Consider the following 23,415-nt stretch of genomic DNA (forward strand, 5'->3'; position numbering starts at 1 on the left):
ATTTATCCAAATCACACTGGAGCTTCCTGACCCCTTCTTCCGTGCACACAACCTCTCCTAGCTTAGTGTCATCTGCAAATTTGGAGATATTACATCCAATCCCCTCATCCAGATTATTAATGTAAATTGTGAACAGCTGGGGTTCCAGTACAGATCCCTGTGGCACCCCACTGGTCACTGCCTGCCACTCAGAAAATGAGCCATTTATCCCAACTCTCTGTCTTCTACCTGCCAGCTAGTTCTCAATCCACATCAATACTTTGCCCCCAATCCCATGAGCCTTGATTTTGGAAGCCAGTCGTTTATGCGGGACCTTATCGAAGGCCTTTTGGAAGTCCAGGTACACCACATCCACTGGCTCTCCCCCATCTATTTTACCTGTCACTATCTCAAAGAATTCCAATAGATTTGTCAAGCACGATTTACCTTTTGTAAATCCATGTTGACTCCGTCCGATCCCTTCTCTGCTAGTCATATGCTCCGCTATTACATCCTTAATAATGGATTCCATCATTTTGCCCACTACTGATGTAAGGCTCACTGGCCTATAATTCCCCGCTTTTTCTCTACCCCCCTTTTTAAATAGTGGGGTAACATTAGCTACCCTCCAATCCATGGGTACTGATCCTGAGTCTATCGAGTTCTGGAAAATAATTCTTAAAGCATCTGCTATCTGAATGGCCACTTCCTTAAGAACCCTAGGATGTAGATTATCAGGCCCTTGGGATTTATCTGCCTTCAATCCCATCAATTTCCCCAAGACCATGTCCTGATATATTCCCACATATCCACAATGTCATTGAAGCTTTGACTCCCATTTAAACAAAAATAAAATTTTTAAAGCATGTAGGTCTTTTTAATGATAGATATCATTAAAAGTCTGTGGCAGAAAATTATAACCTGATTTTCAAATAAATGTGCTTCATATTTCTTTAGCTTTGAGCATTGAGCATGTGTGGTATGTCACAAAGATAAAAAAATTTCACTAATTAGTCTGTTCTGAAACATCATTCTGTTAGTCCCCCTGACCCTTTTCAACACCCTTCAGACCTCTAGCATCCATGTAACTATCCAATTTATTCTTGAAACTTGAGTGAGCCTTTTTTACTACAACAGATGGCAGCTCGTTCCACACTCCAACCAAACCCTAAACCTTTGCCCTTTCACCCTGAAACCATGTATTTATCTCTTCTAAGTGGAAAGAGCTTTCTCACATTTACTCTGTCTATACCCCTCAATTTTGTAAGTCTATCAAATCTCCCCTCATTCTTCTATGCTCCAAGGAATAAACTCCTAACCTGTTTAGTCCTTCCCTGGAGCTCCACTCATGAAGACACAACATCCTAGTAAATCTTCTCTGCACTCATTCAAGCTTATTGATATCCTTCCAGTAGTTTGGTGACCAGAACTACATACAATACTCGAAATTTGGCCTCAACAATGTCTTGTGCAACCTCACCATAACCTCCCAACTCCTGTACTCAATACTTTGACTTATGAAGACCAAGATGCCAAAAGCACTCTTTACAGCCCTGACTACCCGTGAAGCCACTTTCAGGGAATAATGTATCTGTATTCCCAGATCCCTTTGTTCCTCCACACTCCTCAGTGCTCTACCATGAACTGTGTATGTCCTACCTTGGTTTCCTTCCAAAATGCAATACCTCACACTTGTCTGCATTAAATTCCATCTGCCATTTTCTGGCCCATTTTTCCAGTTGGTCCAGAAAAATCTGCAAACTTTGAAAGCCTTCCTCACTGTCCTCAACACCTCCAATCTTAGTGTCATCGGCAAACTTGTTGATCCTTTTACCACGTTATCATCCAGATCATTGATATAGACAACAAACAACAATGGCACACCACTAATCACACACCTCCAGTCTGAAAAGCAATCATCCATTACCACTCCCTATCTTCTCCCATTCAATGAATTTCAAATCCATTTTCCAATCTCTTCATGGATACTTAGTGTCTGAACCTTCTGAACTAACCTCCATGTGGGACCTTGTCAAAGCCTTACTAAAGTCCATGTAGACAACATCCACAGCTTTTCTTTCATCTACTTTCTTGGTAACCAACTCTAAGGTTTGTTAAACACATCCTACCACACACAAAGCCATGTTACTATCCTTTTATCAGCTCTTGGCTGTCCAAATACATGTAAATCCAATCTCTGAGAACACCCTCCAATAATTTACCTACTAATGACATCAGGCTTACCGGCCAATAATTTCCTGGTTTACTTTTGGAGTCATTTTTAAACAAAGTTCAACATGAGCTACTCTAATCAAGATATTTTAAATATTTCTGCCAGAGCCCCTGCAATTTCTACACCAGTTTCCCTCCAGGTCCGGGGGAATGTCACATCAGGTCCGGTGGATTTATCTACCTTTATCTTCTGTAAGGCAGCAAGCACCTCCCTCTTTAATCTCTTTTTGTTCCATGCCTCTAATGCTTGTTTCCCTCCCTTCCTTCCTTGTATACTTAGCCAGTTCCTGAGTAAATACTGATGCAAAGAAAAATGTTTAAGATCTCCCCATCTCATAATGCTCCACACATAGATGACCACTCTGATCTTCTAGGGGATCAGTTTTGTCCCTGACTATCTCTTAACATACTTGTAGAAACCCTTCAGATTTACCTTCACATTATCTGCCAAAACAACCTTGTGTCTTTTTGCCTTACTTATTTTTTTTCCTTAAATATTTTCTATACTCTTCTATTACCTCATTTGTTGCCTATGCCTGCTCTACACCTCTTCTTCTTAACCAGATCGCCAACATCCCCTGAAGACCAAGGTTTCCTATGCCTGTTAACTTTGTGTTTAATCCTGACAGGAACATGCAAATTCTGCACTCTCAAAATTTCACCTTTGAAGGCCTTCCAATTACTGAACACATCCTTGCCAGAAAACTTATCCTAATCCACTCTTACTAGTTCCTTTCTCATTTCCACAAAATTGGCCTTTCTCCAATACAGAATCCCCACTTGAGAACCAGACTTGTCCTTATCCTGAATTTGAAGCTAATAACATTATGGTCACTGGACCCAAAATGTTTGCCTGTACATACTTCTATCACCTGACTGGGTCCCTAATAGAAGATTAAGTAATGCATCTTCTCTCATTGGTTTAGAAAACTTTCCTGAATGCATTTCACAAATTCCAGCTTGGAGTTTGCAGATGTAGCAGTGTTTGGCCATGTAGTCAATGTTGTATAGGGAGTACAGTAGGGGAACGAGTACACAATCTTGCAGAGTCTGAGTGTTGGGGACAATCATGGAGGAGGTGTTGTCACCAATGCCTTGGGTACAAGAAGTTGTAGATCTAGTTGCAGAGGAGGAGGTAGAAGCCAAATTCAGAGTTTGGGGATGAAGTAATTTTGTGTTATTGTGCTGAAGGTGGAGCTATAGTCAATGAACTGTAGTCAAACATGGGTGCTCTGTTGTCCAGTGTTCCAGGCTGAGTGTAGGGCCAGAAAGATGTCATCTATTGTGGACCTATTTCAGTGGAAGGTGAATTAGAGTGGGTTGTAACCAAACTCTCAAACCACTTCATGTTAGTGAATAGCAGAGCTACTGACCTGCCTTCATCTCTGTCCCCAGATAATGGTGGCTTTTTTGAAACAGGTGGGTACTTCAGCATGTACCAGGGAGAGATTGAAGATGTCTATAACTTTCCCAGCTGGTCTGTGCAAGCTTGAAGGAAATGCCTAGGAACTCCTTCAAACCTTGTTGGCTTCTCTTTCTGATGTCTGCAGCAGTGAATGTGGGTGCAGGTGTGCATGAGATTGGAGGTTGAAGCAATCGTAGAATGCATTGAACTCGTCAGGGAGGAATGAGCTCTTGCCTGGTATTCTACCTGGTTTTGCTTTCGAGCCCATGATGGTATACATTATCCTGACACAAACTCATGGTATCCATGAGGTTTGTCTGGGGCTCCAGTTTGGTTCAGTACTGCCTCTTCACATCTCTGATGGCCTTGTGCGGGTCATACTTTGATTTCCTGTATCGGTTGAGTCACCAGGGTTGAACACCTCATTCCTAGCATTCAGTGGTGAGTGGACCTTGCTGTTCAGCTTTACCATTGGGTCCTAATGTCTCATCTTCTATTTGTAAGCAGGTAGAAATAGTATTGACTGGTGATCTGGTTTATTGAATTGTGGGCATGGAATGGAGCAGTAGGTGTTTTTGATTGTTATTTAGCAGTGATCCATGCTGACCATATTATCTCACTTGATGTGTTTGGCCCACATTTTTCTAAACCTCTCCTCTCTGTGTATCTGTCAATGTCTTTTGAACGTTGCAATTGTATCTACCCCTACCACGCTCTGACAGTTCATTCTATATACACAAAAGTGTAACAGATGAGTTTCTCCGGTCTCTTTTAAATCCGAATCAGATTTCTACTTGTGAACATGTTGCTATGAAATGTGGTTTAGCACCAGCAGTATTGTGAAGAACAAGGTACAAAATTACTATAAATTACAATTCTGTAAATATAAAATTAAAAATAACTAGTGCAAAAAGAGATAAGTGAGGTAATGTCCATAGGTCAATTGTCCTTTCCAAAATCTGATTGTGGAGGGGAAGCTATTTTTTGTTGAGTGTGTCTTCAGTCTCCTGCATCTCACTCTGATGGTAGCAATGAGAAAAGGGCATGGTCTGATCCCATGATCATGGAAGCTGCTTGCTTGAGGCACCATCTCTTAAAGATGTCCTTAATGGAGTGAATACAGATGCTCATGATGAGGCTAGCTGAATTTACAACCCTCTGTAGCCTGTTCCTGTCCTGTACAGTGGTGCCTCCATCCCAGACAGTGTTGAAATTGTTCAGAATGCTCTCCATGGTACACTGGTAAAAAAAATTTGCAAATCTTAAGCGACATAACAAATCTCCTCAAACTCCTAATGAAATATAGTTGCTGGCATGCCGCCTTCATAATTGTATCAACATGATGGCCTCAGGATGGATCTTCAGAGATGTTGACATGCAAGAATTTGAAGTTTGTTAGCCTCGCCACTGCTAACCCCTTGGTGATGACTAGTTTGTGTTCTCCTGGCTTCCACTTTTTTTAAATTTTATTATTTTTTACACTGTAAACCATATTAACCAAAATATATACAAATGTTTCTCATTAAATAACTTTTGCCATGCTTCATTTTTTATCTTTGTTTAAATCCTTTTCCCACTTTTGTTTAGGTTTACAGCTTATTTCATCATTTTCCTTATCTTGCAGCTTAATGTACATGTTTGTTATAAATCTTTTAAATATCATTGTGTCTGTAATCACATATTCAAAGTTGCTTCCTTCTGGTAACCTCAATCTGTTTCCCAATTTATTCTTTAAATAAGCTTTCATTTGATGGTATGCAAACACTGTACTGAGTTATTCCATATTTGTCCTTCAACTGTTCAAATGTTAATAAATTATTTCCCAAAACAACAATTTTCTATTCTTTTGATTCCTTTTCTCTCCCATTCTCTAAAGGAAAGGTTATCTATTGTAAAAGGGATTAGTGAGTTTTGTGTCAATAACAATTTTGGTATTTGGTCATTAGTTTTTTTTTCCTTTCTAAGTGGATCTTCTTCCATATATTAAGAAAATGATGCAATACTGGTGAGCTTTTATATTGCACCAGCTTTTCATCCCACTTATAAAATATATGTTCCAGTATCTTCTCCCCTATTTTATCTAGTTCTATCTTAGTCTAGTCTGGTTTTTCCCTTGTCTGATAAAAATCTGATAAATACCTTAATTGTGCTGCTCTATAATAATTTTTAAAGTTTGATAACTGCAAACCACCTTGACTATACCTCTCTGTTAATTTATCTAACATTACCCTCTGTTTCCCCCTTTCCACAAGAATTTCCTTATTATTCTCTTTAGTTCATCAAAGAATTTCTCTGTTAAGGGAATTGGTAACGATTGAAATAAGTATTGTATCCTTGGGAAAACATTCATTTTAATGTAATTTACCCTCCTTAACAATGTTAGCGGTAATTCTTTCCAATGTTCTAAGTCTTTCTGCAATTTCTTTATTAGTGGCTGATAATTTAGTTTGTACAAGTGGCTTAAGTTATTATCCAACCTGATACCTAGGTATCGGATTGCTGTGCTTGCCATTTAAATGGTGATTCTTTTTTAAATTCTGTATACTCTGTGTTACTCATTGGCATCACTTCACTTTTATTTGCATTGATCTTGTACCCCAATATTTCTCCATACTCCTTCAATTTCTTATGTAATTCTTTTATTGATATTTCTGGTTCTGTTAGGTATACTATGATGTCATCTGCAAATAAGCTGATTTGCTACTCCTCCTTTATTTTTATCCCTTTTATTTTATTTCTGTTCTTATCAGTTCTGCCAATGGTTCTATTACTAAGGCGAACAATGAGGGGAATAGTGGACATCCCTGTCTAGTTGACCTACTTAATTTAAATTGGCTCGATACATATCCATTTACTGTTACCTTCGCCAACGGTCCATAATACAATGCTTTAATCCAGTTAATATATTTTTCTGGTAGATTGAACCTCTGTTATACTTTAAATAAATAGTTCCACTCTACTCTGTCAAAGGCTTTTTCTGCGTCTAAAGCAACAGCCACTGTTGGTTGCTTATTTCCTTGAACTGCATAAATTAGATTAATATGTTTACAGACATTATCCTCTGTTCATCTTTTCTTAATAAATCCAGTTTGATCTTGTTTTACTATTTTAGGTACACAATTGGCCAATCTGTTTGCTAATAATTTCGCTATTATCTTATCTGAGTTAAGTAGAGATATTAGTCTATATGATGCTGGTGTTAATGGATCCTTCCCCATCTTTGATATTACTGTAATTTTTGCTGTCCTACATGAATCTGGCAAGTTTTGTGTTTCTTCTATCTGGTTCATTACTTCCAGGAGAGGAAGAATTAATAACTCTTTAAATGTTTTATAAAATTCTATTGGGAATCCATCCTCCTGGCATTTTATTGTTCAGCAGCTTTTTTAATATATCCTGTACTTCCTCTATTTCAAATGGTTTTATCAGTTTCTTTTGTTCTTCTTCTTGGAATTTTGGCAGTTCAATTTTAGCTAAAAACTCTTCTATTTTATCAACTTTCCCGTCGTTCTCAGTTTGGTACAATTGTTCATAAAATTCCTTAAAGTTCTCATTAATCTCTATTGGCTTGTATGTAATTTGTTTGTCCTTTTTCCTTGATGCCAATACAGTTCTTTTAGCTTGTTCTAAGTTGCCAGGCTAATATTTTGTTTTTCTCCAAGTTTGTAATACTTTTAAATATGTTCTTCTCCACCTTGTAAGTTTGTAATGTTTCGTATTTTATTTTTTTTGTCCGCCAATTCTTTTTCGTTATATCGTCCCTTTTTACTAGTTCCTTTTCTGTACTTGCTATCTCCCTTTCCAACTGCTCTATTTTCCCGATTGTAGTCCTTTTTCATCTTAGTTACATAACTTATTATCTGCCCTCTAATGAAGGCTTTCATTGCGTCCCATAATATAAATCTGCCTTTCACTGATTCAGTGTTTATTTCAAAATATGTTTTAATTTAGCATTCAATAAACTCTCTAAATTCCTGCCTTTTAAGTAGCATGGAGTTTAACCTCCATCTATATGCTCTTGGTTCTATTACTAATAATAGGAGTGAATGATCAGATAGTAGTCTAGCTTTATACTCAGTTTTCCTAACTCTCCCTTGAATATGGGCCGACAACAAAAACATATCAATCCTTGAGTATGTTTTATGCCTACTCGAATAATATGAATATTCCTTCTCTCTTGGGTGCTGCCTCCTCCATATATCCATAAGTTTCATTTCCTGCATTGATTTAACCATAAATTTGGCTACTTTATACTTTTTGCTTGTCTTTTGTCCAGTTTCATCCAACATTGGATCCAAATTAAGGTTAAAATCCCCTCCTATCAATATATTTCCTTGTGTATCTACAATCTTCAAAAAAATATCCTGCATAAACTTTTGATCCTCCTCATTAGGTGCATATATATTGAGCAAATTCCAAAATTCTGAATATATCTGACACTTTATCATTACATACCTCCCTGCTGGATCTATTATTTCCTCCTCTATTTTGATTGGTACATTTTTTTATTAATATGGCTACACCTCTAGCTTTTGAATTATAGGATGCTGCTGCTACGTGTCCTACCCAGTCTCTCTTTCATTTGTTATGCTCTACTTCTGTTAGATGCGTTTCCTGCACAAATGCTATATTTATTTTTTTTCTTTTTTCAGTGAAATTAATAGCCTCTTCCTTTAAATTTGGTTATGTATTCCATTAATGTTTATAGTCATATAGTTCAACATGGCCATTTTTGTATCTTGTTTACACCTCATTTCTGCTTCCTCACCACCTCCATCCCCCTTTTCCCCATTTTCATCTCTCAGTTTTCCCTTTTTAAACTCTATGTATGACAACACATTTAAAACATAAAATACTCCAACAATTCCCACACCCAATATTACCTTAACCCCAAATGCACCCCCTCTCTGAGTTGCCCCTTATCCCTTGCCGGGCAACTACAACTCCCCTTTCCATTTGGATTGCAATCTTGTTTGCAAGTGTCAACTGATTTCGCAGTGACGGTTATTCTCTCCCCCCACAACATCCCCATAAAACACTTTTTTTACACCTATAACAAAGCTCTCCCTTTTTTCCCCCTTCCTTCCCTTTTCCCTCTTTAGTTCTTTATATATATGGTTTTTCCATCTTTATATATACTTTAACACCATTCTTCATTCTTATTACATCTTTTCATCTCTCCTTCTGTCCTGCAAACGCTCTGCAAATTCTTGTGCTTCCTCCGGATCCGAGAACAGTCTGTTTTGCTCCCCAGGTATAAAATTGTAAGCACAGCTGGATGACTTAACATGAATTTATAACCTTTTTTCCATAGGATCGATTTTGCTGTATTAAACTCCTTCCTCTTCTTTAAAAGTTCAAAACTTGTGCCTGGGTAAAAAAAATCATTTTTGACCCTTGTATTCCAATGGCTTATTATCTTCTTTAATTTTATTCCTTGCCCGCTCCAGTATATTTTCTCTTGACATATATCTCAAAAATTTTACTAAGATGGATCTTGGTTTTTGTTGTATCTGCGGTTTCAGAGCTAGTGTTCTGTGCCCTTTCTATTTCCATTTCTTCCTGCATTTCTGTCATTCCCAGGACCTTCGGGATCCATCCTTCTATAAATTCCTTCATATCTGTGCCTTCTTCACCTTCCTTCAGGCCCACTATTTTTGTTGTTTTGCCTACTATAATTTTCCAACATATCAATTTTCTGAGATATCAACTCTTGTCTCTAATTTTTTTGTCACTTTCTTCCAATTTTGCTCTTAAGTCATTTTTCTTTTAATTGCACTAAATTCTAATGACAACCATTTCTTTTAAAGCTCTCATTTGTTCTTTAAAAAAAGAGCTTCATCTATATTCTGTCCATCTGTTTTACCTTCTATTTCTCTGAAGATCTTGGTCTTCTTCTTCCTCTTCTTCTGTGTCTGTACCTGTGTTTGTGTCTTTTTCTTCTTCTCCTCTTTGTATCTGTATCTCCTAATTTTCCTGATGAGTTGCTTGTATCACTTTGTCAGACCTCATCTTGCTGGCCCTCTTGCTGTTGGTCCTCCCCTTCTGGGCTGCTCATATGTCGGGCCTCCTGGTGCTCCTCTTCCTGTTAACCCTGTCGACTTTTTTTTCTCACCTGGTACCTCACTCCCTCTCCTGCCACCTTCCTCATCTTCCAGCTGAGAGCCCTGGTGTTGGGCGTCCCTCAGCTGGTCGTTCTGTGGTTGCCCGCCCCTTGGCTGAGCACCCCTCCTGTCGGTGGTTTTTTTTACCATTGATTGCGCACTGCTCATGCGTGACTCCTCACGCACTTTTGTTTGGCTCAGAGCCATTTTTGCAGTCCACTGGTCGGGGGGGTTGCGACTTCACAGGGCCGGCACCAACCTCTGAGAATGGACGTTCTTCGCTACCATGGCTCCCTGTTCCCCGTGCAGGTAAGGCCTTCTTTCTTTTCTGGTAACTTTTTTTTCTCCGTGGTTTTAACTTTTTCCTCCTTGTGTGCCACCTTCTTTCTCTTCTCTGAAACTTTATCTTCTATTTCTTATATTTTATATTTGTTGAACTTTGTCTTGACTTTATTTTCTGGAAAGGGCTAGTTTTACCCTACCGGCCACTACTCTATCATGTTACTCCTCCCTGTGGCTTCCCCTTCTTGTGGTCAACAATCAATTCCTTAGTTTTGCTAACAGTGAGTGCAAGTTTGTTGTTGTGACAATGCTCAACTAGCTCATCTCCCATTTTTTCGCTTCCTCGTTGCCATCTGTGATTCTGCCAGCAATCATGGTGTCGTCAGCAAATTTGTAGATATCATTTGAATTGTGCCTTGCCACACAGTCGTGGAAGTAGAGAGAATAGAACATTGGGCTAGGGATGCATCCTGGAAGTGTGCCTATATTTTCCCCATCTCACCTTAAATCTATGCCCTGGAGAATAAAAGGCTATTTATTTACTTTATCTATGCCCCTCACGATTTTGTCCATCTTTAAGGTCATTCCTCAGCATTCTAAATTCCAGGGGGTAAAGCTGCAGCCTATCCAGGCCTCTCCTAAAACCCATGCCCTCTAGTCCCTCCGATATCCTCATGAATCTTTACTGCACCCTTTTCAGCTTAATGGGCAACGAGTATTGTACACAATACTCCAAATGTGGTCTTGAACAGTTGTAACATGATGTCCTTGCTTCAGTACTCTTTGCCTTGCAGATGAAGGAAAGTGTGTCAAATGCCTTCTCCATTACTCTGTGTATCTATGGTGACTTTCAAGGAACTATGTACCTATACCTCTATTCAACATCATTTTCCAGGGCCCTACTATTTATTGTCTGTCCTACCCTGGTTTGATTTACCAAAATGCATCACCTCACACTTAAATTCCATCTGCCATTCTTTGGTCCACTTCCCCTAGTTTATTTAGAAATTGTTTTTAAACAGACAACCTTCCTCACTGTCCACTATACCATCAATTTTGGTGTTATCTGGAAATTTACTAACCCTGTGAACTATATTGACATCCAACGTGTTTATGCAAATGATAAACGTGAATAGATCCAGCACCATTCCCATGCTGCACACAAGCCTCCAATCAGGGGGAAATAAACCTGCCATTGCCATCCAATTTTTAATCCATCCTGAACTCAGATGAGCTAGTTTTCCTGACCAGCCAACAATGTGGGAGCTTTTCAAGGCCTTGCTAATTCTTTTGATGACTTCTTCATAAATCTCTAAATTTTTGAGATGTTTTTCTATATTAAGCCATAAATGCATGCCACAGTGCTGTTCTTCTCCATTCAAATAGTGGACACTACAGCCACATAGGTCTAACCTGGTACAAGTTCATTGGGCAGATGCAACTATGGAACACAGATGGGAAATTGCAGCAGAGTTTACATTCAGGACCTCCTGTTTACTAATTGCAGATCAGCACAGGATTATTTATCTCCCAAAAATTTTAGGAAATTACTTAGAAGGTTGAGTAATAACTGTCCAAAGAAAGCATCCCAAGGCAATAACTCATGGTTCTTCCATTGCAAGTTTATTTTATTCAAGTTGTTGAAACTTGAAGCTTACTTTAGTGGAATTTAAAACTGGTGTCAATTCTGATGTCAACTGTTTAGGTTGGAAGCAGCTTTGTTGCACTCTAGCCCAGTGTGTGGGAGTTTACCTGCAGAAAATGAAACTGCTGTTTGACTTGCATTTGAATCCAAAGCAGGAAAGCAACATTGCAACATATTACACCAGTTGTCTTTTTCAAAAATTGATGCAGATAAAATATTAAAAGCATATTTTGTTAACCCTCCATTAATCAGTTTTAATATCAGTTATATAATTGGTCTATTGAAAATATGTCCCTGCTGTTTTAATCATCTAGTTACAGTCAGCTAAAAATGGTAGCAATCTAATAAGATCGTCACATACATATGCTTCCTGCCATCAGGTTTAACTTCTGTGCATTGATACCCCCCGACCAGTGGATTGCAAAAATGGCTCCCTGAGTCAAACAAAAGTGCGCAACTGCGCAATCAATGGTTAAAAAGAAAACACCGACGGGAAGGGGGCTCAGCCAAAGAGCAGGCAACCACAGCATGACCAGCTGAGGGACGCCCGACACCAGGGCTCTCAGCTGGAAGATGAGGAAGGTGGCAGGAGAGGGAGTGAGGTACCAGGTGAGAAAGAAAGTCCATGGACAGCAAGCAAGTTTCCCATGGTAGACTTTAAAAATGCTTAGTGTATTTGTAACCACATATATTTACATTGCATTCCATAACAAAACCACAATACACTCAAAGGCTAAAATTAAAAAAATAGTTAAACTATCAGAAAGAATAATTCAGTAAATGATGAACTTTTTTCTGTCTTCTTCATGCTATGTTTTATGAAACATGCAAAGCAATTTTAAGTTTGTTTATTCTGAATGGCAAAAACAAACATGCATGTTAAAGTTACATGAGGTCGTGGAATACTCAATCCATCGACTATTTGTTGCATATTGTTTTTTGGTGAAGGTGGTGTTAGTAGACCCTCTGTTAAACTGGATCCAGAAGTGCTTGTTGGGCTAAGGGTAAAAGAGGTAATTTCAGGAAATATCACTTTCTCCATGTTATCAGACCAGAAGAGGGTTGATGCACTCTGACAAAACTGCAGTTGGTTTCTGGAACTCATGTGCAACAGCTAAGAAGAAAATGACAGAAAAGAGGGAATTGTTGATCACAAGTAGTAATACTTTTACACATCTCACTGTAAAATTTTCATTCTCTAAGTTTTCACTCCATTTTGACATATTAACAAAAAGGCACAACTTTCATTATTATTATTAATGGATAAGAAATCCATTGGTATTTAACAAAAGATATCTATGCAATGTCTACCCTTGATCCATTCAGTTTGCATTCATTCTTTAATCGCAACAAATAATAGATTCAAAACAATAATTGTATAACTGATGTCAAATTTCAGATGGAAAATACTAGTCGTAGTAAAATAATGGGTACGTGGGATATTTTGGTCGGTGTGGGAGTATTGGGCCTGTGACTGGTTATTTTTTTTTATATAAATGTTTTTGAGATTGTCGGAGTTTAGAGTGTAGGTCACTTTGAATGAACCAGCGTGAGAACTGATGTTAATCAGTATAGTGGATTATTGATGTAATCCTCAAATAAAACAAAAAAATGAATAAGCCAGGGTATTTGGAAGACAGCCTGTTGGTGTCAAAACCAGATTTGCACTGAGAAATGAATCTACTGGGGAGAGAAGTAGCACAAAGATTCTACTTATTTCCTTCCTTTAATAACCTCTACAGCACTTCAGGAAGGTCACATATTTACTGTATAATCCTGATCTGAAAATGTCTGCCATTATGGGTTTCAAATATGCTAGCAAACCTCATCCTTCTAGTATGTTTCTCACTTCCCTGCCTCCAAATATCCCCATTTTTTAAACTTTGATTTTTGCAGGGAATAAATATTTTCTGGCATTAAAAATAGGAGAAAATCAGCCCTCAATAGTTCCACTGATCCCTCTGTAGTCTCTACCTTTAAAAATAAATCATGGAAATTCATAAAGTAGGAAAATGGAAAAGCTATAAAGTGGCATCAGCAGACCACACACTTTATCCAGATCAGTCTAGACTGCATCCATAGTTTATACATAGACTGCATCCATAGTTTATACATAGACTGCATCCATAGTTTATACATAAACTGCATCCATAGTTTACACATAGGACTTATTGTACAGTCTTGAACATTTTGATTACCAAGTGGTTTAAAAAAAAGTGATGTATATTCTGTGATTCAAGTTCCCTCAGCTCAGGCAATATCATTTTTAAGTGCCTTACCCCAATAAATATTACACATCAACAATTCTAATGTAGATGATCTTCCATTAAGCTTTCAGCCACCTACATTCCTTAAATTCAAAACAATTGTTTCCCATTCATTTTAACTATTTGATGATTGTGTTGCAGGAAATGGTTTAAATGAAAGAATAAAATACATCAACAACTATTTCACTGTTCAAATTAGGTATTCCAGTGAAAGCTGATCAATAATGTTTCAAAATGGACTGAGTTTAATCTTAACTTCATCTTTATCTTCAGCTGCAAGTAATTATTTTGTGCTATTCTGACATTCTCATGGATTTTGGCACTGGCAATTGTGAGAAGATGGTCTAAATGTAGCAGCGGTATAATTTTTGGCATTTGCAATTTAGAACTAACTAGGCAATATACTAAATTTAGATTTTCATTCATATTGTTGTGCCATTATGAGAAACTCAAATTAATTCCTTTGCTGCATTTTAATCACCAAAGTAATTGTTTTTTTAGATGTACAGCACGGTAACTGCCCTATGGCCCAATAACCTGTGCCACTCAAATATCCAAATTAACCTACAACCCCCATACGCTTGTGTCTATAAATTGTGACAAAGGTGAGATACTCTGCAGTGAGAAGAAGAAGAAAAAAATAGAGAAGGAAACATACCAAGAACATCAAAAAAGCCAAAATGAGAGAGGAACTGCCTGCTCAACTATACATTAGGAGTTTATTGGCATTGCTTAAGGGCACTTATTATGATCGTTACAGCCTGGAAAAAAAAGGCAAGTAGTTGGCTGGATGTTCCAATTCAAAACAAAGATGGATAAGAATTCCTTTCACAACAATTTACTTTTCACTAAATAAGTCATAAAGTGTTAACTGATTTCCACTAAAACTGCAAAGTGCTGTTTGCTAATAAGTGGAAATAATTAACATTTTGACAATCGTGCAGACATAAATATGCTAACTGACGATAGCCAAATCTAACAAATTAGGAAAAAAAAAGATGGCAACTCATTGCAGTCTTGGAGTTGATCCATAGCTTGTACTTGTGTTGAGAAACCAGAAGATGATCTTCACACAAGTTGTTATTGTGCCCAACATTCTACCATTCAATCACAGTAAAATCCTGGAAATTTTTATTCATTTTTTGATTGTGCACAGTTTTAATACTCAATGGGAAATAAAGGCCTCAGGAGACACGAGACTCAGATCATAAGAACATAAGACATAGGATCAGAAATAGGCTATTCAACCCACTGAGTCTGACCTGCCATTCAATCCCATTTGATGCCCTGGTGAATCAAGAACCTAAGTGTTTGGGACAGACACTTTTTTCTCCTTTATTTGCCCCTATGCTCTACAATTTTAAATTTATAATTTAACAATTCACATGTGATTAAAGTGCATATTCCAGATTTTATTCAAAGGTTATATGTGTTCATTTTGGTTTGACCATATAGAAATTACAGCACCTTTTATACACAGTCCCCTCATTTCAGGGCACCATAATATTAAAGTAGTCATGTTTAGTACTTTGTGGCACATCCTTTACATGCAATGACTGCTTGAAGTCTATGATTTGTAGACATCACCAGGTGCTGAGCATCTTCTGTGGTAATGCTCTGCCAGGCCTCCACTGCAGCCATCTTCAGCTCCTGCTCATTTCTGGGGTTTGACTCCTCAAATTTTCTTTTCAGCATATGGAAGGTATGTGTGCATTTAGATTGTGTGACTGACTGGCTATTCAAGAATTTTCCAGTTTTTACCTTTGTTGTTTCAGTATACATTGTCTTGCTGTAGGATGAAATACCTTCAAATAAGTTTGGAGGCATTTTCTCGAACTTGAGCAGAGATGATGTTTCTGTACACCTCAGTATTCATTTTGATACTGCCATCAGTAGTTACATCATCAATGAAGATAAGTGCACCAGTACCTATGGTAGCCATACATGCCCAGGCCATAACATCCCCACCACTATGTTTCACCGGTGAGGTGGTATGCTTTGGATCTTGGGCAATTCCTTTACACTGCTACACTTTGCTCTTGCCATCACTCTGATACAGGTTAATCTTGGTCTCATCTGTCCACAAAACCTTTTACCAGAATCCTGCAGGCTTTTTTAAATATGTCTTGGTAAAATGTAAACTGGTTATCCTGTTTCTGTGGCTAACTAGTGGTTTGTATCTTACAGTGTAACCTCTATATTTTTGTTCAGGAAGTCTTCTGCACACAATTGTCATTGACATATCCATACCTGCCTCCTGAAGAGTGTTTCTGATCTGTCAAACAGGTGTTTGGGGATTTATCTTCATTTTGATGAGAATTCTTCGGTTATCTGCAGGGGAGGTCTTCCTTGGCCTACCAGCCCCTTTGCAATTACTGAGCTCATCATTACGCTCTTTCTTAATGATTTTCCAAATAGTTGATTTTGGTAATCCTAAGATTTGGGTGACACCTCTTCCTGTTTTATTCTTGTTTTTCTTGGCTTCTTGGACTATCATTAGCTCAACTCTGATCCTAGTGTTGAAAAATGGCAAGAACAGACTCCAAAGGTGGGCAAAAGGTTAGAAGCAAGCCTAGCTCTCATATACCTGCACCAATTAAACATAAATTAGTACTCTTGAACATCTGTGAGGCCAAATGTCCCAAACATTCTGATGCCCTTAAATGAGGGGACTATGTATAAAAAGTGCTATAATTAACTAAAATGTATCGGAATAGCCTTGAATAAAATCTGAAATGTGCACTTTAATCATGTGAATTGTTTGATTACAACTTTAAAACTGTGAACACAGGGCATTGTATCAAACTCTGCCTTAAACACAACCAACAACTTGGCCACCACAGCTGTCCGTGGCAACAAATTGCACAGATTCTCCAACCTCTGATCAAAGATATTTGATCAGATATTTCCTCCACATCTCTGTTTTAAGTGGCCACCATTCAACCCTGAAGGTGTGCCCTCCCACCATGGGAATCAACCTTTCTACATCTTCTCCGTCCATGTCATTCAACAGTTGAAATGTTTCTAAGTTCCACGTCATTCTCATAAATTCCAATGAGTACAGGCCAGGAGTTGTCAAACATTTCCAAAATCATCCTTCTGAACCTTCTCTGAACTCTCACTGATGTCAGCTCATCCTTTTTGAAATGGAGTCTAAAACTATTCACAATACTCCGAGGTTTCATCAGTGCCTTATAAAGCCTCAACATCATATTCCTGCTCTTATATTCTATTTTTATTCATCATGAAATGAATTGCCAGCATTGCATTTGGCTTCTTCACCACTGACTCAACCTTTTAAATTCAGGCGAGTACAGTCTCGTGCAAAGTGAAATGTACCGATGTTTTCTGTACCAGGAGGTTTAAAGATCCTTGTCTGTGGAAATTTGTAACTGACCCCCCCCCCCCACCCTCGCAACCCTTCAAAATAAAATTCATGAACTGTTCCATTAAGAAATTAGGTTTTTGATAATCAGGTGGAGGAATCTGAGTTACTTCAATGTTGCTCATGGTCAGGGCGATGGGGATTGGCTATAACAATGACCTTCATACTGAAAGTCAAAAGCGATTCAGCATGTGAGGTGTTTTAATGTAATAAGTTAGTTAACAAATAATTAATAATGTATCTAAAGTGGCTGCCTTCTGGTGTATGCCCTGAGCTCTTTATCTACTGTTATTGTAGACATCAAATATCTAACTTTTATTGTTTTCTGTCTCCTGCCAGTACACTTCTGTCTAGATTTTAATTTATAATTTTTGCCTAGATTTGGGTGAATTTTCTGCCAATTTTCAGGACTCCTCAAATGAAGCAACGTTACAGAGCCAAAAGAACTCCACAGACTTAATTTGCTGTAGAACATTTTGTGAATTTTGTGCCAGATTTGAGTGGAACAGATTTGAGGAAATGTAAATCTTACAAACTAATTACTTTCATCTATGTATAAACTGAAACATCAAATCCAGTTTCTTAGTATAATTCTTGGCACAAACTGCAGAGGCTGTGAATGTAGGCAGTGTGATTAGTAACTGTGTGGATGACACATATGTTGGTAGTGGTGCAGTGGATAATGAGGAGGATTGTGTGAGGCTGTGGCAGGGTATAGATCTGATGGAAAGCTGCATAGTGTCACCAGAATTTAAGTAAGAGGTGATGCATTTTGTGACATTGAACAGGGGTAGGTCATGGTATGAATGGTAAGGAGCTAATGGTAGGGTGCCAAGGAATATTAAAACACAAAAGAATCCTGTGGTTCAAATCCCTAATTCCCCAAAAATTATAATATATGTAGATGTTTTCATAGATCAGGTCATAGAATATTGAAGTTGAGACATTATGTTGCATCTTTACAAAGAACTGGTTCAGAATTTGTCATGAACAAGTCATGAAATTCACTGTTTTGCAGGAGTATCATAGTACAAGCATTCATCTTACGATATTACTATATACATAACAGTGCACAAAAAGTAAGGCAGTGCCTTTGGTTGATTTTTCAGGAATCATCTGATGGCAACCAGGAAGAAGCTGTCCTTGTGCCGTTGAGTGCTTCTCTTTAGGTTCTTATACCTTTTTCCTGATGATAGCAGAGTGAAGAGGCTGTGGACCGGGTGGTGGGGGTCTTTGAGAATTGTTAGGTCTGCTTTGTTCATGAATGAGTGAGTCAGACACCAGACTGAGTCGAAATCAAGGTTCTTTGTTCTTTATTGCCGGATTGTAACACTTGCAACTAACAGTGTTAGTTGGAGAAGGCGCATTCTGCCATTATCAGCAAGTGGTGTTTTTTTATACCTCAGGATACGTACTTAGTAAATTATCATACCATGACATTGTCCAATGAATAAACTGTTGCTGTCCTTCTCTGTTAGTCTGCTGCACATCATTCTTGTTAGTGCAAAGCTTATCTTGAGTGTACAAGGTCACATCTGCATTCTGTTACTCCTTAGTACTGGGTGACTCCTTCTCCGGTCCCATCTCATGATGTTTTTACCTTACAGGATAGAGGCTGGGTTTTTTTTTTAAAAAGACACCACCTCTTGTAGATGTCCTCGATGGAGTGAAGTCTGGTTCCTGTGAAGTCACAGGCAGAGTTAACAACCTTCAAGAGTTTATTCTTGTCCTGAGTTGACGCCTCCATACCAGGAAGTGATGCAACCAGCCAGAATGTTCTCCGTGGTATGAAATTTATAAGAGTATTCGGTGACATACCGAATCTCCTCAGACACCTCACAAAGTATAGCCGCTGGCGAGCTGCCTTTGTGATTGTATCAATGTGGAGGCTTCAGGATAGATCCTCAGATGTTGATATCCAGGAATTTGAAGTTCTTGACCCTCTCTACTGAGCCCTTGATGAGGACTGGGTTGTGTTCTCCTGACTTGCTCCTGAAGTCCACAATCACCTCCTTGGTTTTGCTGACATTGAGCACAAGGTTGTGGTCATTACACCATTCAACGAGCTGATCCATCTCCCTCCTGTCCACATCCTCACTGCTGTTGGTGATTCTGCCGACAACTGTGGTGTCGTCAGCAAACTTGTAGATACCATTGGAATTGTGCCTGGCCACACAGTCATGGGTGTATAATGAGTAGAGCAGTGGGCTAAGCACGCATCGTTGGGGTGTGCCTGTGTTGATAATCAGTGAGGGTAGTGGAGTCGTATACAATCATTATGTTTAGGAGGCATTTAGACAGGCAAGGCATTGAGAAGTACAGAACTCATTCTGGGAAATGGGATGGGCTAAAAGATTACATGGATGTGATGGGGTAAAGGACTTGTTTCCGTGCTCCACAACTGAAGGATCTATCTTTACAGCCTGGATAAAGGGTGGAGGAAGAGCATGATGCTCTTAAACAAATGTCAAATCTCTAACCTCCTCAGTAATGAGTTTTCTTTGTACAAATTACCAGTGTGGGACAGTGACAGAATGAGCACAAACTGAAAATATTTAGAGGAATTCCCATTTTGGATACATTAATAATTCCACAGTTATCCATATTCATTCTTTTGGAAATATTCTCACTATTTTTTCTTGTCTCTTTTTCGTCTTTATCTCTGCATCCATCTGTTTGAGTAAATAATATGATTAAACTAATTTGAAAACATTTTGAGTGATTTGTCTGACTTATCATATTGATTAATGACTCTTAATGGTGATGATTGGTTTATTTTGAGTAATATCTCGCATCAGCTTATTCCTGCAGATTTCATTCTTGTTACAAATGATCATGTTTGGTTTCACACAATTCTAAAAGTCCACTTGAACAGAAACAATATATTTGTGGTCTTTTATATCATTGCAACATTTAACCTACTCCTTGTTTCTATCTCAAAAAGTGAGCCTTAAACAACGTTTAAGGCAGTATATTTCATTTTGAGATGGATTTTTCTTTGAAAAGACAAGGGAAGAAAGAGTGCCCAACATCCATGGGGATTGTAATACATTCCTTTTTTTGACATACAGGCTGGTAACAGCCTATTATGGCCCATGAGTTGGTGCCATCCAATTTACACCAAATTAACCTACACTCTTGGTATGTTTCAAAGGTGGGATGGAACTGGAGCTCCTAGAGAAAACCCACACAGACATGGGGAGAACATACAAACTCCTTACGGACACGACAAGATTCGAATCCCAATCGCTGCCGCTGTAAAGGTGTAACTGCCTCACCAACTGTGCCACACCATTGGGATAAACAAGTGAAGAAGAAGCAAGAGGCAGCCGACTTAACTTTTTTTGATAGTTGAAAAGAACATGACAGATTCCCAAATGTATCTTAATCCCTCGATCTCCTGTGTCTGCACAATTTGTTGATCTCACATTTGAGAAAATGAAATGGTTGAATATCTATTAGAAGCTGGGGCACCCACCATTAGGAGTAAACCAGTTTATTACCACCATGATTATGGTTCTTGAACTTGGATTCAAAATCTGGGAAGTCCATAGTGCCTCAGTATTTCAAAAGATCTGATGGAATGGCAGTGACACGTGATCAGGTACCATCAGTAGCTGATTTAAACGACACTTTTGTGGGTTAAATTAGCTCATTGACATATTGTCAGGGGATATACAGGTTGGTTTTGATGAAAATGCTACCTTATTAGCCGACTGTCAGTGCTTTGCAACCCCATGAAAGCTGACATCGTGAAAGTCATAGACCTGTGGCTGTAGAGCGCACAAGCTGAACGATAAAAGGCAGCCAGACAACAATGCTTCCTTGACATTTCACAAGACCTGTGCAACAAGTGAATAGGATGACAGCTGCTTCCCAAGTTCCCAGAGAAACACACCTCCTCCCTGTCAGTCCAATTATCAGAACTGTCTATGGGAAAGTGGGAGCACCTTCATTAAACAGACCATGGTGGATGAAGGGCAATAATAAACTGAGTTTGCCACTTTGCCTACATTAATCTAATTGAAATGTTAATCTGATGTCATGTTGAAACCTGTTTCAAGACTTTCTGCAAAAAATCTTAAGCTGTACAGTCTGTAAAAACACATTTAAAGTTGATATGAAATGGAGTAATTTACATTGCAAGATCTTTAATGAATTATGCAGAAAAGATTTTAATGATTGACAAAGTTCAGTCAGTTAATTAATTTGCCTATCTATTCTTCTGCCATACATTGAGAATGTTTTCACAGTTTTAGTCTTACTCTTATATTCTAATTATAATTGCATGTACTTGGTTCAGCACTATGTTTAATTAAATAAAACTAGCAGAATTTCAAGTCAACATATCAGGTTCTGTGAATATTTAAAAAAAATGATTTTGTGGAGTAAAATTGCTGGTCTGCTTTTCAAGCAATTGAATGAGAGAATTTTGATACTGCATCAAATTAAACTTCTTGGTGCTGTGCATAGATTGTATGTGTATGTATATGCGCATGTGTGTATAAAAACTTGCATTTTGTAGTGTTCAGTTGTAGGTACTGTGACAGATTACATTGTATATAGATATGTTTTAAAAGAGATGAAAATGTGGTAGGTTTTTAGTGTAGGTCACATACAAACACTTCAAAACCAATCTCCTTTAAAAGACTGGACCTCTGCTCAAGCCAGACAGCCCTGGCTCTGAGTGCCTCTGAAAAAACGGTGAAGAGTGCCCAAAGGACTTCACTAATGGATTGTTGTTTTGAAAAGCAACAGATGAAAGAACTCGGAGGATTAAGTTTGGAGCCATAGGCTGTCTGAGTGCAGTTTGCTGTTCTAAGAGAGTCGTGTGGTTTTGCAAGCAGAGAGTCAAACTGATTTTTTTTCTCTGTGTGTGTGTGTGTGTGTGTGTGTGTGTGAGAGAGAGAGAGAGAGAGAAAGAGAGAATTCAGTTCAGCAGCAGCAACTGGGACTGGAACAGGACAAGCTGGCAAGCTGGTGGAAAAACCCCATTTTGAAGACTAGTTGTGAGTTCTTAGTTCAGCCTGGTCAAAGCCCTTAAGGTCCATACAAGGAGAGGACTGGCTGCCTAATGTTTTACTTCAAATAGGGAAACAAAAAGGAACTCTGTGGTGACCTGAAAGAAAGAGGTTATCATCTGGAAAACCCTGAGGGGGCAAATTTCTTCAGCAAGACTTTGAAGTGGCTGATTAGAATAAATCAGTTTGTAACCATTTACCTTTCAAGCACCAAAGCCTGATGAACTTCATAAATGTTAAATTCTGTGCACAGTACAAGAATTGGCTGCAACCAGTGAACTTGAAGGAAACACAAGTGAGAGTGAACTGTGAACTTAAGAACTTTTCTAAGCTTACTCATATATTACATACACGTGCACTTAGAATTAGACGGGAGTTAAAAGTAAGTTAATAGTAATAAGATAGTTTGATCCTGTTTTTATTTTAAAGATAAAGTGAACTTTTGTCTTGGTGAATGAGTCCTCTGGGGTTCCTAACAGTACAAAAGGAATCGAGGCTAGATAATATCAGATCATTTCACCAAAAAAAATAGAACATGTGGTTTGTGGATTACACAATTAATAGTCAAACAAAAGTTAAATCAGAAAAATTGGAAGCAGCAAGAAAGGCGGACAATGTAAAGTTGAAAGGATGGTTTGAAGTCTGGTCAATCTGGCTTTGAACTACTGGTTAGTGTTGGTGTGGGAATGTCATTGCAGTAATTTTTCATCAAATATAGCTATATAGTTCTGGGAAAATACCCCACAATCCCTAAGGGACAGGCAGTTTTGAGATGCTATGTAACGGAGAATCTGATAAATAGAATAAGCTGAGGTTATGATCATTGTGGGGCAATTATTCATGACCAAGATATGTCTGCAAACAAGTGGAAATGTGAGAATTAGAAAAACAAATGCTTATGTGGAAAAAGGAAAACAATCAAAATATTGTTTGGAAATTTACAAGGAACTTTTTTTTTTAAAGTGTCTTGTGATAATCCACAGCAATAACTCTGGAGACCAACAACTGCAGAAGACCTCAAGTCTCTGCTCAAAGAGAAAGATCTGGCCAGGTTCATGTAGAGCAGATAAAATCTGACTACAATTAATGGGCTTT

General features: G+C 38.3%; 1 protein-coding gene across 13 annotated transcripts in view; it reads right to left on the reverse strand.

The window, feature by feature from the left end:
- The window catches only part of gulp1b (GULP PTB domain containing engulfment adaptor 1b), a 355,986-nt gene that overhangs the window by 19,768 nt on the left and 312,803 nt on the right, over nt 1-23,415 (reverse strand). For 10 of the 13 annotated variants that reach the window (XM_069934742.1, XM_069934741.1, XM_069934737.1 and 7 more), the window contains one exon: nt 12,537-12,761. The exons of the other annotated variants lie outside the window; for them this stretch is intronic. In XM_069934742.1, coding sequence (XP_069790843.1) covers nt 12,537-12,761 — 225 coding nt within the window. The remainder of the gene's footprint in view (nt 1-12,536; nt 12,762-23,415) is intronic. 13 annotated transcript variants of the gene reach the window in all.

This window comes from Narcine bancroftii, chromosome 4 (genome assembly GCF_036971445.1).
Source record: "Narcine bancroftii isolate sNarBan1 chromosome 4, sNarBan1.hap1, whole genome shotgun sequence".
Classification (NCBI taxonomy): Eukaryota; Metazoa; Chordata; class Chondrichthyes; order Torpediniformes; family Narcinidae; genus Narcine; species Narcine bancroftii.